The 17,513-nt window shown below is 44.8% G+C and overlaps 1 protein-coding gene across 1 annotated transcript in view; it reads right to left on the bottom strand.

Annotated features, from left to right (window-relative positions):
* Positions 1–1,217: 1,217 nt before the first annotated feature.
* TAF1 (TATA-box binding protein associated factor 1) overlaps positions 1,218–17,513 on the bottom strand; it is a 57,371-nt gene continuing 41,075 nt past the window's right edge. The window contains exons 31-36 of the mRNA XM_023537445.1: positions 9,479–9,546; positions 9,037–9,153; positions 5,847–5,972; positions 4,592–4,748; positions 3,845–4,022; positions 1,218–1,702 (exon numbers count right to left, since the gene is read on the bottom strand). Coding sequence (XP_023393213.1) covers positions 1,480–1,702; positions 3,845–4,022; positions 4,592–4,748; positions 5,847–5,972; positions 9,037–9,153; positions 9,479–9,546 — 869 coding nt within the window. The 3' untranslated portion in view covers positions 1,218–1,479. The remainder of the gene's footprint in view (positions 1,703–3,844; positions 4,023–4,591; positions 4,749–5,846; positions 5,973–9,036; positions 9,154–9,478; positions 9,547–17,513) is intronic.

Below are 17,513 nucleotides of genomic sequence, written 5' to 3' on the forward strand. Positions count from 1 at the left end.
ATGAGTACACATCGATGCATATAAATACACATACATGGTTTGTCTTTTACAAGAAATGGGAACACACTTGTCACCTATGATTCTTCCATTCCTTTCATCATGTGACACATAGGACATTTCTAAAACACAACTCTGATTCTATCACTCCGTTAGGGCTCATTTCCTATAATATAAAGTTTATACTCATTAGCATCAAATTCAAAGCTCCTGATGATGTGTTTCCTGCCCATCCTGCAGCCTCATCTCCAGCCATTCCAGCGTTAAAAGCCTGGTACTGAACCACCTTAAATCCTTCCTGGAACAAGGCAGGTACAAACAAACAAACAAACAAACTAGGAACGCACTCTGCCATCCTAGCCTTCAGCCTCTCCACTCCCTGCTGCACTGCCGGGCCGGGCCTTTCCCGTCTGGCGAGCTCCTCGTAATCCAACAGTCAGCTTAAAAATTACCTCTAAAAAGACTTCCCTGACTTTTTCAGACATGATTGCGCCTCTACTTCCCCCTAGGCTTTATATCTAGCTCTGTAATTGCACTTATCTCACGGTACTTTAACGCGTGATCAACATGTTTCGAATTCCACTCCCCCTCTCCCAATTTGATGGTGCTCTTTGGGTGAAAGGACTGTGTCTTGTTTCCCTTTGCACCCCTGAGGATCCGACGGCGTGCTTACCACGAAGCAGGGGCTCAGTAACAAATCTACTGAGAACTTCGTGATTCTAGGGACATGGATCGAGTACCTACTACGCACAGAACCATAGCCTCGGCATGAAAAGGAACAGAAGACACAGCCTTTGCCCCGAGGAACTTACCATTTTCCTATCATTCCTCAGGGGGGTGGACGGATGGAACACACTTACATGGCAACAGATCGCTTCTGACATATAGGCTATTTCAAAGATTTCTATAGTCACTTGCCTCAAATCCTTTTAGGAACAAGGCCTTACATAATCAAATAAATAATTAAAAACTGGGCAGTTTGTCCAATAGGTTTCCGTTTTTAGTGTGGCACAGAGTCCACCAGAGAGAACCCAATTCTCTGTCCCAGCGGGGGGCTGTCACCTGTTCCAGCCTGTGAATTAGAAAACTAAGATGATATCATGCTTGGAAAATTTCTAATACACCAAGAGGACATCAAGTTATTAGTCCTTTCATAATTTTTCCTCCTTCTCCGGGGAAAAGTGACACCGACAGCGATAAATGGAGTTAAACAAGCACACTGGAGGAGGAGGAGACGGTCTATTTTTGTTAGTAGTTGGGGGAAGCGGGGTTGCTTGGTTTTAATTCAAAGGGTGACATTGCCCCAGGAAAGTCAGGAGAGGCGATTCGTTATCATTTACTTACTATTTCTTAAAGGCTAAGGTGTTAGTTAATCTGGTGATTTCAGGATCAGACGTTGCACAAATATAAACGAACTGGGGGTAGGTGAATCACCTAGGCTGGAGAACAGGGAAGGCTGACCCAGGAGGCCCAAAGGAAGCCTCATCCATCAGAGTCCAAGTCACTGTCTCCAGCACTGGAGTGGAAATCCTCACTGTCCTCCTCGTCCTCTGACAGCTGGACCTGGCTTAGCACGCTCGGCCCAGAGCGCTGCTCTTCCTCCTCCTCCTCTTCTTCCTCCTCTGATACCTCATACCCACCGATGCTGCTGAAGCTTGTGTCTTGGGTGTTCGACTTGGGATCAGGCTCCTCATAGCTCCCATAACTGAGAAGAGAAACATGTCATCTCTCAAGCTCGGGCACCATCCTCTAGCTGACCAGTCCCATTCTTGGTGCTACCAAGGGATCAGCCCGCCTCACCTCCCGTGGACACTAAAATGACTGCTTCCGGACTGTTCTACAGGCCCCTGAGAGAAAAATGATCCTGTTCGAAAACATCGACTGGCCAACTGCAGGCACACAATAACCTGAATAAAGAAACTCCCTCACGCCTGAACAGCACACTGCCAGCTTACGTGACCAAAAACGCCCTGACGGACTCAGTTTCCCCTACCAGTTACAGCTTCAGTCAGCTCCACAGCCAATTAGCCAACAGTCCTATAGCTTCTACCTCTTCGACCCCCTCCGTTCCGCCCCTACTCTGCGCGCCTTAGCTGAGTCCTCTGTCATCTCCGGCCCGCACCACTGCGGGGCGGTCCTCACGCCTCTAGTCCTGCTCTCCAATGACTTCTTCACGCTTCTGCCAGAGTGCTCGTTATTTTTTGTTTGTTTGTTTATTCTTAATTTTACTTCAAAAAAAAATCACACAAGTAATGCACATTCGTTAGTTCAAAAAATTATCGAATATACAACCAGAAAAAATGAAAAAAAAAATCACCAATAACTCCACTACCCAGAGATAAATCTCTTGGTGGGTGATCTTCCAACTTTTTTCTATGCACTTCACTTAGATGTTTAAACATTTTTTATTTACAAAATTAGAATATTCTACATGGTCTTTAGGAATGTTTTCGCTAATGATTATAATGAACATCTTTATAAACACACATCTGTAGCACGATTTTAACAGCTGCATGGTACTCCACTGAATGGCTGTAACGTGACTGATTTACGTTTCTCACTAAGACAGTTCAGCTGTCTCCAATCTTCCCACTGTTAGAAACAGTGCTGTGATAAACACCCTTGCACAAACATCTTGATGAAGGTGTTTTATTATTCCCATAGAATAATTTCCTAGACGTAAAATGTGGGGGCCAAAGGGGATACACATTTCCGAAATTTTTGATTTCTGATTTAGCTCAGTTTCCTTCTCTAACCAGCTCCCCTACCCCATTCCTACACCCACATCCGAGAAAAATTCTGTGGTTGCCTATCACAGCACTTTTCATGTTTCACTACACCTGATGATCCAGTTACCTCTTTCAGGTATCCCATTAGACGCCACTCCTTGAAGGAAGGGACCGCATCTTAGTTACTTCTGTATTTGTGATAAATACTTGCTGAACGAATACTCTAACTGCTTCCTGAATACCTCTGGCTACGTGTCCGTGTGCCTTAAATCCAACATGTCCAAAGACAATTGTTTCCTTCTTTCCCACCCCACCTAATGTCTATTCTCCCTCTTTCCTATATCAGTGACATTCCCATTCATTATGTACTTGATCTCCTCACCGCCTATATCCAATCGGCTGACCCTCTAAATACTTCTTCCATATGTCCCTTCTTTCCCCTGCCCCCACTCCCCACTTCTAACAGATGCCACATGAGACCCTTATCATTGTCCTAGAGTTATTTAATATACAAAGTTGATATTATTTCCTTTTCCTGAAATAGTGATTCCTATGACCCAAAATCCAGATGTCTTAGAATGCCATATAAGGTTCTCTGCAATACCATCGTTGCTACTTCTGGAGCCACAACTCCCAACAACCTCCCTTCGCTCTGGAGCCTTCTTTGTTTCATTTCTGTGCCTCTGAATATATTGTTCCACCTCTAAGGATCTCCTTACCTGCTGCTACTACTTATCTACTTTGCAGACTCTTATTCATCCTGTAAGGCCCAGTTCGACTGGCCCCTTGTCTGTGGAACTTTCCCTGATTACTCCCAAGCAGAGCGAGACACTTTTCTCAGTGGTGACTTGGCGCTCTGTACTTAACTTATGCTACGGCACTTATCACATCGCATTGGTAATGACTTGGTTTTTCTCAGTCTCTTCCACTAGACTGCGAGCTCCTCAAGGACAGGGTATTTCTTGCTCCTCTGTGTATCCCCAAGGGCCTAGCACAGCGCCTGGCCCTAGCAGGTGCTCAGTAAACGTTTGCTGGATGAGAGAAATCTGACGCTGGGCCCTCTGACATCACGGCTGGGCACCGACGCCACAGCCCTGTAGCATGTCGCTGCCGATTACCTGATGGTGCTCTCCTCCAAACCACGAGAAGCCTCCCCACTGGCTCCCTCATAGGACATCAAGCTCTCTTCGTTTTCCATGCCCATCCTCGTGTTCTCCTGAAGCACGCGGGGCTGTTTGGGCCTTATCCCGCCAGATCCCACGTCAGAGTCACTGCCACTTTCACTCAGCTGAATAGCTGTGAAGAGACAGACCGAGGTAAGCTGGACAGAATCAACCCCTTCGGCTTGGTCTTCCAAAACCGGCTGCCCGGACGCCCTGCCGCGGAGGCGTCCCTGCCTGTGACCGACACGAGCCGAGCTCTGCAAACGGAATCCGAGTCCCCACTTCCTCTACCCACCCCCGGCCACGCTGTTTGCTCCCCCATCATCTCCTCTACCCCAGCCCCCGCCGCCCACCCGCCACAGCCGCTGACCAACGAGATCTCTCAAAGCAGGACCTTCTGTGTCAATTTCCCTTCCCTACCGCCGCGTACAGCGCTTCCTTTTCGCTTTTAACAAGTATTCCAATCAAAGCTGCTATTGAGACACTGCCTTTTCCGCTGTCATCTTGTATACCTACCTCCTGTGTTGCATTCCTTCGTGTCCGCTAAGGTTAATAAATGCCATCATCCTCCGAGTGAGCGCTCAGCCCTCTGAGGCCTATTCGCGGGGCTGGTAACAGCACCTGTAGCCAAGAGCGTCCTACGCCGTCCTGAGGGGGCTATGGTGAGCTACACAGGAACAGAAGCAAAAGAGCAAGACTTACCAGAGAAAGGATTATCTCCTTCTTCGTCACTCCCCGCGTCTTCCTCATCGTCTTCTCCTTCAGACATAAGCAAATCCTCATACAGGACACTGGCTTGAGGCTGCTGCACAGTTCCTTCCTCTTCATCTGCAAGATCGCCATCTACTTCTTCACCTTCCTGAATAAGACCAGTTGGGGGTCAAGGTCCCATCGCCGCCCAAGTAAGAGACCAGAAGCCACCACCAGCCCCGCCGCTTGCTGCCTCACGAGAAGTCAAGTAATGTTGGTGGACAGACTCGTTTATTGGCTGGTTCCAAGGATTAAAGTCGGAGACTCTCTGCTGCGGCCCTGGGGCTTGGCCTGTCCTGTACTGGGGGGCTCCTACCATGTCAGGGCATAAGTAACCGTAAGCTTTCTGTGAACATACTCACTGGGCCTGGAGTCTTAGGTTTCCCATTCTCCTCATCATCATACCCTTCAATATCTACATCAGAGTCTTCCTCGCCCAGCCTACCTCAGCCCTGGTGCATCTGAGTAAGGAACACAAATAGCCCATCACTGAGGGCCGTGGCTGCAGGCGGACATAACAAGGGCTCTCGCCCGGGACGGATGCTCCTCCCCGACAGCCCAGCCAGGCCGCGGCTTCTGGGGGCTGTTCCCACAGCTCAAGGCCCGGGTGCCTGCCCCGCCGCTCTGCGGGAATCACAGGCAGGGTGAAGCCTGGAAGGACAGGAAGGTCCTGTCTACTCTTACGGTGGCATCAAAGAAGACTCTTCCTTTCTAAGCCAAGCTTTCCTCAGCTTCGGCTGGGCTCTGGGCTAGAACCCCTCGGTGGAGCCCTGAGATCAGCTGACAGGGTTTCGGGCCTCGGCTCAGGAGAACCTTCTGATACCGCTGGAAAAGGCCGATGGGAACAATTCAATCTAATTTTATAAATAACTTTCGTTTTGATCACAGCATCCACACAGTAGCAGGGAAATGCTTTGGAACTGTCTCTGAATGCGGTTGGTCTTTCTAGTCGCCTGCCAGGTTACTCTGATGTCCCCATACACTCCCCGCACTTGTGTGCGCCCTGACTCTACCCGTGGGGAGGGACAGCGGACAATGCCAGTCATGTGACCTGCCATCGACCCACCTTGAAATCACATTCTTAAGCCTTCATCCCCAGGGCTAAGGAGCTCAATTATCCTTGACCCGTGTGTTAACCCCCCCACTTTCTCTATTCTCTACCCCAAAGCACACTACCAACCGCGCGTGGAGAAAAGGAACGTCCTACCTGGGTCGCCTGCTTTTCTGGGGTGGCAGTGGGAATATCCAGGACGGACATGTTGCTCTCATCTTGAAAGACAGAGGCATCTCGAGACATACTGAGGGACGTGTTGGTGTCGTACAGATCAGGAGGCTGTGGCACAAATCACACAACTTAGCTTGCATCGGGGAAAGGGAGCAGGAAACACAGAGAACTCCCCTTTAGACCGTTGCTGCGGAAAAAGGTCATGCAGACCAATCCATTTAGAGAAAACACAGCCTGAAACAACTTTCCGAACAGATTTTGGGGACTCTTACGAACGTCGCTAACTCTAGCAGAGCGGCATCTAATGTATACGATCAGAAGCCTGCAGCAGCAAAGCATCGGCCGTGGGGCACTTCCGGCCCCAACAGCCTTTCTGGTCCGCAACCTCGCTTCTTCCGAGCCTTATCTTACTGTTTTTAGGCCCAGGGCTTCACACCAGTGCTATTTTGACCGTTTGGTTCAGAGATACCTAACAGGAAATGGCACCGGGGAATTTCAATCCCAGCAAGAGCTTGGAGTGGCTTAATGGCTTACGAACTCATCGAAGGATGCTATGAGGCGAAACGGTGTGGTGGAAAACCATGGGCTCTGAAGTGGACTACCCTGGGTTTGGGTCTTGGCTCCATCGCTTGCTAGCTGAGAAATTTTAACGGATTACTTCATCTCTCTAAGCCTTGGTTCTCTCAGCTGTAAAGCATGGATGATAATGTCTGTCTCACGAGGCTGTTAGGACACTGAAGAGGTATGTGTAAGCGCCTTACCCAATGCCTGCGAGTCAGTGAGTTAGGGATCCCTTCCCTCGTCTCTCTCCTGAAGAGAACAGAAACTTAGCAAATGGACTGTTCAGTGACAGGAGGACGGGAGGGACCAATAAACAACAGGCTGGAGAAACAGGAGAGCGTTCTCTAAAAACCTGGCTGACGGCAGAAACGTTATCCAGCTATTCGAAAACTAAGTTTCCAAAGACTGATGAAATAAAATGCTTATCAGACAATGTGACGTGAAAACAAGACACAAAACCATCTTGACCAATTTCACTTTAAAAGTGTATGTGTAAATACACATCGCAGATAGAAAAGAAACACCAAAATGTTCACAGAGCTTGGTTCTTTCTGAGTGGTGGACTTAATTTTAGGCAACTTCTTTATATTTTCCAATTTTCGCCCACGAACACGTTACTGTTATCAACAAAAAAACAACATGTGTGTTACTTCGTGGGTTTGTTTTTTTTTTTTTGAAGCAAACAAGCGAGGCTAGAATTGAGAAGGTTTTGGAGAAAGGCGAAACAGCATTTACAAGGACTCCAGGACAGATTAACTAATTGTGGAACAGAAGAGAAAATCTGGGAATGAAAGGCTATGCGAGAAGCCGCCAAGTGAACAGTTGTAAGGCCGGTGTGTTCAGCGGGATGTCTGAAGCAATACAAGCTGGGTGCAAAGAGCTGAGCGACAGTAAACTCCTGCCTGCCACCACTTACAGCTGGAAGAGCAGCACGATCGCCATGATGTTTCCATACGCCACAAGTGTATTGTGACAGGTCAAACTTGCGCAAACTTTCTTTACTAACGTTTCGGCTCGACACTAATAATGAGCGAGGACACTCGCGTACCCCACCCTCACGTTAGGAGATCACGAGCTGGGCTCGGTATATGAGAGGAGGCCACGAGGCGCGACCCCCACCCCACGCTTCACAGGCGAGAGAACAGTCGCCAGGTTTCCTTCAGCCATTCGAGACAGTGCGAGAGGGGAGGGGAGGGAAGAGAGGAAGACGACTTCTGGGTCTAAGGCGCTGACTCACCAAAGGACTAGGCTTATGCTGTCGCCGACTACGGGAACCCATGTGCCATCATGGCTAGACTCTCCTGGGAATGATGGCTAAAACCCAGGCTTTCACTTACCAGAAAGCGCCTGGAAGAAGCTGTGGGCCTATGAGCAAATAAGGCCTTCCTGGGCAACATCACTCACCCAAGCCCCCACTGACCCAATCTGCCCACATACTCCAAGAGCCTTTCCTTGTTCTGGGCCTGGAAGAAGTATCTTAGGGTTCTTTATACTTGGCCCTTCAGTAACCTAGGTTTTGGGATGAAAGAGAGTAAAAGATAGATAGGGAGGGTGCATGAATAAGATACAGACAGCAACAATCCCACACAGACCACACAGGTTGCATTATCAGTTCAGAGTGAAATCTGAGTAGAATGAAAAGAAGTTTTCCAGTGGGAACTGGGAGAATTTCACATTAAAATATTCGCTTAAATTTGAAAGGGCCTTTGAGAACTTCGCAGATGACTTTCACATAGATAAGGAAACGAACACTTAATAAATGTCTACTGTGTCCCAGGCCAATTAACTCATTTAATGTTAGTAACAATGTTGAAAAAGTACATTTTAGAGAAAAGGAAACTGTGTTACAGAGGTTAACTTCCCCAGTTCACAAAAAGCTAGACAGTAGCAGAGCTGAGTTCCAAATCCAGGCCTGTCTTCTGCCAAATGTCCTGTACTTTGCACTTGACCACAGTGCCACCGACACGGAAAGCGAGCACCAGGTATGTCCTGGTAAGTCCTAGTCTTCAAATAAGCCAGCCCTCGAAGCGTGCAGTACAGATTGAATATACTGAGTATATTCAGGGGTCACGACAGAAACCCTACAATTCTCTTATCACTCTTCCTCTCTAGTCTTTGGGCACATAGATTTAAGAACACCATAAACATTACCTGTCTTCATTTACGAGGAGAGGGAGTCAATCCAGGAAAGTGGGTGCCCTCTGCGCTACACCGACACCTGAAGCGTCTACCAGGCACAGGGACGACGTGGCCCATGTCTACGCCTGAGAGCTCGATGCTCTTGAGAGACCCGAGAGCCCCGTGCAGAGACTCAAAGGGACCGCCTCTGGCCAGCGGCCGGGACACCGGCATTCTGAAACACGGCTTAGCCGCCTACGACCCCGCCCCACTCACTCATCCCACACCTGCCTCTTCTGGACTCAACGAGGCCACCGAGACCCATGGCCCTCACTCACCTTAGCCTTTGAGAAGACAAGAAAGCACACGAAAGGCATATGAAGAGGAAGGACAGAGAAGAAGGGTATCTCAGTAAATGCATCTGTTAACACGCTCCCAACTTCCCACACCAACAAGAAAACTATGAGGGGAGGTCCCTAGTCCTCAGACTCACCTGAGGTGTGTAAGGCCCTGGGGTCATTGGGTCCAGGCTTTCTAATTCTGCTTCCTCCAACGCCGCTTCCTTAGCTGTACAAATATCCTTCTCAAGTTGAGTCAAATGCTCATCATACTAAGAAAAAAAACAGTGAATCATTCAGCATGTGTTTTAGGCACTTGGGATACAAAAGTAGACAAAGCGGACAAAAACCCCTGTCTTCACAGAAGCAGGACACATGTGGTAACTAAAATAAATAAATTATATACTTTGTCAAAAACATTTAGTGCTAGGTAGGATAGAAAAATAAAGCGGGGGGGGGAGTAAGGGGCGCTGGCTGAGGGCGGGGGCAGGATGTGACACGTTAACACAGGATAGGCAGGGAAGGCCTCCTCACCCAAGGGAATGAAAGGGATTCCAGAAAGCCAGACCGCGAGGGGACCGCCTCTTTCCCGCTTACCTCCGTCAGTGTCTGGTGACAGACGTTCACGATCTCCTGAGCAGTCTTAGTATACTGACTTTCGGGCCCTGTAAACGAAAAAAGAAAATGCCATTGCCTTTGCAGACTTTATTTCCAGAAATTTAGTCTGTCACTAGCAGTGGTGTCCTATGATCTCAGGCCCCAAAAACCATGCTTCAGCTTAACTTGAACTCTTGGTTTACTTTTGGAGGTAGAAAATTTCAAATATATGAAAAAAAACAGGGACATCAATATAATGAACTCCCCATGTGCCCGCTACCCATCTTCAATGATTACCAACACATGGTCGATCTTGTTTCATTTAAACCTGAACTTTCACACTCACAAATTATCTTCAAATTCCAGTATCATCTCATTTTACCCATTAAATTGTTCAATATGTACTTTTAAGGACTCTTAAAAAAATAACTATGTACGATAGTGTAACGACAGACACGTCATTATACATTTGCCAGAACCCACAGAATGGACAACACCAGAGTGACTCTGGGTGTGTCAGTGGAAGGTCATCGATTTTAACAAATGCGCAGCTGTGCGCGGGCTATTGCTAACGGGGGAGGCGGTGCCTGTATGAGGGCACAGGGTACATGGGCGATCTCTGTTCCTTCAGCTCGGTGCTGCTCCACACTGCTCTAAAAAATAAAGTCTATAAAGAACCCCAACTGTATTACCTCTAAAATAATTAACAGTAATTCTTCATTATTATTAAATGGCCAGTGACATTCAAATTTCCCTAATTATTTCATAAATATTCTTTTTCATTGGATTTCTTTGAATCATAATCCAAATAAGGTCTCCACATTACATCTGGCTGATGTGTCTCTTTAAGACACTTTTATCTATTAGGTGATTCTTAGGCAAACTATACGGTTCCTCATACGGCCTTTGTCACAAGCTGCAAAATGCTGGCTTGCAGGTCAACCCGGATTTGTTTGGCCCATATAAAAAAGTCAGTCCAGTCTGTGAAAATGGATTGAGCAATACACCCATAATATATACACTTTTCGTATGTAAGTTGTATCTCAATGAAGTTTTTAAAAAACCTGAATTATCCGACGTTTAAGAATCAAGAGATTTCATATAAAAACCCAAATGTCTAACAACTCTTGAAAAATTAAAAAATAGGACAACACAGGGCCAGCATCCCCGCAAGGCACCCACTGGCTAGAGCTGAGCAGCAGCTGCCCTTTTTAGGCCAGGCGTGTGCGTGTGTGCTCCAGGTCACCAGGGCCCCTCACAGGCCTGCTCAACTCACTCACACCTGGGCCCTGGAAGCGTCTGAGTTTTTAATCCCTGCCACAAGTGTTTGACGATATTCTTTAAAATAGTGAAGCTTATAGTCCAGCGGAGTGAGACAGACTGTAAACACACAGGGCAATACAAAGCAGTGAAAAAGTACATACGGGGCTCAGTAGAGGCACAGAGGAGGAAGTGGACAGTTCTGGGACGTAAGAGGGAAACAGCTATTAGGGAAGGCTTCCCAGAGGAGGCGATCCCTGAGTTAAACCTATGGTTCATCAGAATGTAAAGGATAAAAAATATACCATGTGCGCATGTGAAGCTTTCACGTCATACCTACTCTGATTATTACAAATCATACGAACAAAAACGTCTCTTGCAGTTAAAATCTCTCACAAGTACAAACCATCTACTCTTTAAAAGATGTAAAATAAAGCTGCATCCTCGCACGAGCTGACTGTGCCAAATACGAATGAACCAGAAAGAAAACTAAGTCAATCATCAGGATATTTGGGACACATATAAAGACAGCCAGAGCTGGCTCACAACCAAGAATAGTCTGAGTGATAAGGAGGCTGCAGCTCAAGCTTCTAGGGTTCTAATCTCCTCGGGCCACCAGTAGGCTGGTCCTCGAACTACTGATCTGACAGAGACAGACTGCAAGAGCGAGCAGACAAACGTTCATGTTGACATTCACGCAGGACACTAGGGGAAAAGGCCGTCTACAGGTGGCAGGCCTCCTTCACCGAGCAGCTGTCAGCTTCCTACGGCACACTGGCTTCACCACCTACCGGGACCTGCCTGCCTCACGGCTAAAATTCCAGATTACAGATCAAGAATGTAGCCTTTGCTCTACTTCAGTTCTGAAACCTAAACACAAACCAACGTGTCAACGTCTCAGTGCTCTCATTTATGACACACGGAAAAAATTATTTTATGCATTTGCGACGTTGTCTTTTTGAAGATGGGACCTCCTCTCTCCCCATTTTCTTTGCAACACACAACTCTAAAGAAATACCCATTAATAGTACTCAGAACATAAAAAAAGATGTACTTACACAGATGATAGTTGTCTGTGTTTTGATTACTAGCTATGTCTTAGTTTTTGACAGTCTATACGCTCTCAAGAGTCACAAGGTTTTTAGCTTTATTACTCTACTATTTGCAAAGAAGCGTTGAAATATTTTTGATGAAAGATGGTGGTGGAGTTTGCAAACCACTCTTACCACCACTGAAAAAGGCTAAAAATACCAAGGTGTTTTCTTATCTGTACCTCTACCAGGAATTTTTGAATGGGGCGGTAATGAGAGAGAGATTGATCCATGAGCCTCATGAAACTCTAAACAAAACTCTGTACGTAATATAAATTCTTGTGAGTAGAAGGGCTATAGTTTTTCATTAGAGTCTCAAAAGAGTCCATAACCATCCCCATAAAGCTAAAATTCTTGCTCTATATTCTGTAGCCATCTGGAGCTTACTAAAAGCTTTAAGTTTCACAGCTTAGGAAGAGAGGAGTCCAGTGAGGACACAAACAAAGGTAACAGGTCCTCGCAGGAAAAAGAAAGGTGCTGGGGCTACCGTGGGGGGAAACACGAGTGATGAGAAACCGAATTCGAACTTCCCAGTCCCTGAGGGGTTTCTATACAGAAAACCAAAATTGATAAAAAGTGATTTTCCGAATAACACGAAAATTAATGTGAAAGATAAGGCCATCTATGAATTACCACTGTGACCTACAGGAGACTCAGCTACCCATTTACAAAAAGAAATGCTTTTCTGAATATATTTTGCTTTTTCTCTCGCTATTAAGTCATGGCAGAGAAACCTCAAATGTTCTTCGAAAAAATTTGTATTTATATTTTGCCTCATTCCAAATAAAGATTGGCAGCAGCCTACAGCATTATATATAATTCAAATCCAAATGTCCTTAAAAAGTGGTGATTTCGATAACAGCTTTGGAAAGCTGACATGCCGCTAAAATCAAGAAAATTTCTTTTGTCATTTCTAAGTTAATTTACCTCTTTAATGATGCAAGGCGAAGAAAGAAAAGCTACGAGCTTTGTGGCTCCAGTTAGAGAGAGCTAGCCAGTATCACTGCTGTCCTAAAGGTTTCAGAGAAAAACCCCAGTCCAGCTGGTGAGCAGTCCCACCCGTCTCAGCTCACATTTCCTTTGAGAACCTTTCCGCAAACACTAAAAATAACTCTCCCCCTAAGAAAGTGAGTACTCTGCCAAAACAAGAAACCGTGACAGTGAACAGTGTGGAAGATATGCACTGTGTTCCAAAGTGAACGATTAAAATTAAAACATAAAACCTCGGTAGTAACAGAAAGCTGTTTTAAAAACTCAGTGCCAGATTTAAAAAGAAAAAGTCTGCACAGCTGATTCCTAAAGAAACTAGAATTACTAAGTTTGACCACGCACAGTCCATGGATCCCAGAGATAAGCTTGGGTTCTCCTAATTCTTAGAGATTTATCTCCAACCAGGTCCAGAAAAGGTAAAAAGAGAGGTGAATCTAATCTTTCAGACTGTAGCAAGGCTCTTTACATTATGTAGGATGTGGATCAGATGCAAATTAAGACGTTTGCTTTCCAAGATAAGAGGTCTGATCTCTCAAAGCAGAGCAGAGCACCTCGCTTAGAATCTGGACTACAAACTCGAGCAGCTGGAAGCTATGCAGAGGGGACCGGGGACGAGCAATCTCATGGGGCGAGGGCAGGACTTACGTTCAGGGCCTGTCTGACGAAAAGCCCCCAAAGCGTAAAAACGCTTCTCCCCCCATCCCCAAACAAATCACCATTCTATTTAACAACTTAAAAAAAAATACACACATAGAGGTATAGCATCAGGCTCTGAAGATACAAAAATAAAATAAAACAACAGAACAAACCAAAAAACAAGAGACAGGTCCTTGTCCTTGCTGCCCTTTGTGGCTTCGTGGAAGCTACATGTACACAAACCCAGGATTCCAGGAAAGGGAGTGCAGCGGAAGTGACGACCACGTCAGAGAACGTGGCGACGCTAAGGAACATTCCATGGAAATGGTCCTCATCAAGCCCGCACCGACATGCCAGCCGCCAGATCCAGCGAACACTTTTCAGACTCGACCTCAGAAGCCCTGAGTTATATTTACAACTGCCATTCCCTTCTTCCTTGAAACTCTAACCCTGTGGCTTCCATAAGCCACTCTCTACTCACCCCTGGTACCTCTATCTTGGGCCATCAGTTCACATGACAGATACTTACTGAGTGTCTACTATGTGCCACACATTATCCTAAGCACTAGGGAAATAAGACCTGCACGGGGCTTACGACTACTAGATTTAGGCCACTACGTCTACCTGTGCCCATTTTTCTTTCTATACTCTTCGCCCAACTCTACACGATGCCGACTACGATAGCTTATACAGGATAAACACGGGGGTTAACACTGACGTGTGTCCCTCATGGTAAGCTGTGGATTTTCCCGGCACCAGAGCTGCCTTGAAAATACATTACAGAAACTCCGAGGCTGAAAGCAAGGCTGTTTTTCCGCATCCTTTCTCTTTTAGTAAATAGTAATTTTTATTTTCCCAAATGATATTTTTTAAAATGTGGACTTTGCTGTGGCCTTAACACGTCCTGCGGCATATTTGTTCACTGGCATATTACACCATCTCACTCGGCCCAAGTGCGGGACTTTTCAGTGAAATGCCGCTTTCCACCAGAGTGCTTATCACTATCAACTAGCTCGCTACAGTGCGTAAGAGACGATGGCTACTGAGTTCTGAACAGCAGATGTCTATTCCCTATCACAGGAGTCCCCAACCCTCGGGCTGTGGACCGGTACTGGTCTGTGGCCGTTAGGACCCGGGCCGCGCAGCCAGAGGTGAGCGGCGGGCGGGCTAGCGAAGCTTCATCCATATCTGCAGCCGCTCCCCAGCGCCAGCATCACCGCCTCAGCTCCGCCTCAGGTCATCAGGCCTTAGATTCTCATAGGAGCCTCAGTCCCTGGTGTCACAAAGGATCGGAACAGCTGCCCTATCAAATTTAAGCAGAAACTGAATTCTTGAACAACAAAGTAGTATTCTCATAGAAATGAAATGTCGGTAACCACTGGGTAATCTCCTTCTACTTCGGTCACAGTATTTTTTAAAAACAAACTGGAAATCCAATTTAGATTTTTTCCCCAGAAACATTCAAGACATTCATTTAACTCCTTTGTGTTTTTGAGTCACATATGAACAGGTTTTACTTAAAATCACATACTTACGTGAATGAAAAATTGTCAGTAGCATATTGTCAAATGAAAAAAGAAAACTGTGGAACAGAATATAAATATATGATTCATTTTGTCAAAAAAGAAAAAGTATACAGTATGCATAGGAAAAGGCCCAGAATGCTTTGCATCAAGCCTGACATGGGCTGCTCTGGAGAACAGAATGGAAAGAGGGAAAGGACAGAGATTGCTCCTTTTCATTTTATATCATTCTACAGTTTGATTTTTTAAAGTGAGCATGTTAATTTTTTTACGGAAAATTCTGGTTTAAGTAATACACTTGAACTTGGCAGAAATAATTTGGCAAAGATTTTTAAACACTGATCATTCCCAGTATTTGGAGAGGTTATAGGAAAACAGTCCATCCTGTTATTTCGACTACAAACAGGTAAAACCTTTTGGAAACCTTTCAGAACATTTATCAACATTTCCTTCAGAAATATTCCAACGAGTGATCAATGAAACAGAAAACTAGTGAAAAGCTGCTTGCAAGGCGGCATTACAGAAGTACTTTAAATGCCCAACAGAGGAATGGTTACATAAATCGTGATACTTATATCTATGCTATGGAATACAACACAGAATGGTAGATACCTCTCTGTACTAACATAAGACAGAATTAGCAAAGATGTCGATTCTCCCCAAACTGATCTATAGGTTTAACTAGATTCGTATCAAGATCCTAGCAAGATTTTTTTTTAGAGATAGACAAAATTCTTCTCAAATTTATGTGGAAAAGCAAAAGAATAAGAAAACAATTTAGAGAAAGAATAAATGAAAGGAATCACCCTACTTGATGATAAGACTTACTGTATAGCTGTAGTAATCATGGTACATGGGTAAGATCAATGAACAAAATAAACCCAGAAATAGACCCACGCAACTCAACTGATTTTTGACAAAGATGCTCAAAACAATTCAGTGGAGTAAGGATAGTCTTCTCAACAAATGATAATGGAACATCTGCACATCCATAGGCAAAAAAAAAACAAAAGCAAAAAAACACAAAACAAACAAAAAACCCCCAAAAACAAAAACCACCCCTCAACCTCCACCTCATACTGTATACAAAAACTCATTATTAATAAGAAAACCACGTAATTAAAACTGGGGTCAAGAAATAAACAGATACTTCACCAAAGAAAACACACGGATGACAAATAAACACAAGAAAAGATGTTTAACATCAACAGCCATCAGAGAAATGCAGCATAAAACCACAATGAGACAGAACGGGTAAAAATTTTAAAAATAGTGGGAATACTAAATACTGCAAAGAAACTGGATCCTTCATAAATTGCTGGTGGGAATGTAAATTAGTACAGGCACTCTGGAAGAGTACAATTTCTCATAAAACTAAACATACATTTACCATCATACTCCTGGGCACTTATCCCAGAGAAATGAAAATTTATATTCACACGAAACTCTCTATATAAATGTTCACAGCAGCTTTATTCATGATAGCAAAATACTGGAAGCCTGAAGGTCCTTCAATGATCTGAACAAAATGAATCTCCTCGGCTCTCCAGAGAATTATGTCTAGTGAAAAAAGTCAATCTCAAAATCATATCATTCTTTATCTAACATGCGCGATTCAAACGTTAAAACTACAGAGGTGGAGATCACAGAAATGGTTACCAGGGGACGAAGACAGTGGTGGGTGCACGTGGGGAGCTGCGGATTCAAAGAGGTAGCATCGGGAGCAGTTCTGTGTGACAGTGCGGTTCTAAACCTTGATTGTGGTGGTGGTTACGTGATGGCATAACCTGCATAAAGCTGCACGCACACACAAGTACAGATTTTTTTTTAAACAGTGCAAACTGAGTGAGGTCTATACTCTAGTTCATGGCAATGTGTCAATATCAGTTTCCTGTTTTGATTCTGGACTACAGTCACATTAAGATGCCACCGTTGGAGGAAGCTGGGCAAAAGGTACACAGGACTGTTATTTTTATAATTTATTATAATTATTTATAATTATTTTGAAATACAAGTTTGAAAAAGAGGACCCTGATATATTCATGAGCAAAGAGCAAATCAGATTATGAAAATGACAATTTTTGTACAAAAACAAATTTAAAAAACGATGCGTAATTATTAAACATGTTTTGCATGAGCACAGAAAAAAAGTATCGAAGGATATACACCGTTGTCTCTGGGGAATGAAACTGGGAGATAGGAATGGAAGGGTAGGCAGAAACTTTAACTTCAAATTTTATATATTTCTATATTGTTTGACCTTTTTAATAAGAAATACAATATTTTTAAAAAATAGGTCTGACTAGAATGTGAATGATAGGTTTGAAAGAGATAAGTCTACGGGCTGAGTCACTGGCCAGGTGACTATTTATTATAATCATCTAGGCGAAATACAATGAGGGCTTTAGTGATTAGAAGTTGGGGATTTATTTAAGGGAAAGAATCAAAAAGAAATGAGGTTTCTAGATGCAGCTACTGGGTGACGCTAGTGTCCCATTAAACCCAGACTGGAAATGGTAAAGGAGTAAGTCGGGT

Source organism: Pteropus vampyrus, unplaced genomic scaffold, assembly GCF_000151845.1.
Source record: "Pteropus vampyrus isolate Shadow unplaced genomic scaffold, Pvam_2.0 Scaffold191, whole genome shotgun sequence".
Taxonomy (NCBI): Eukaryota; Metazoa; Chordata; class Mammalia; order Chiroptera; family Pteropodidae; genus Pteropus; species Pteropus vampyrus.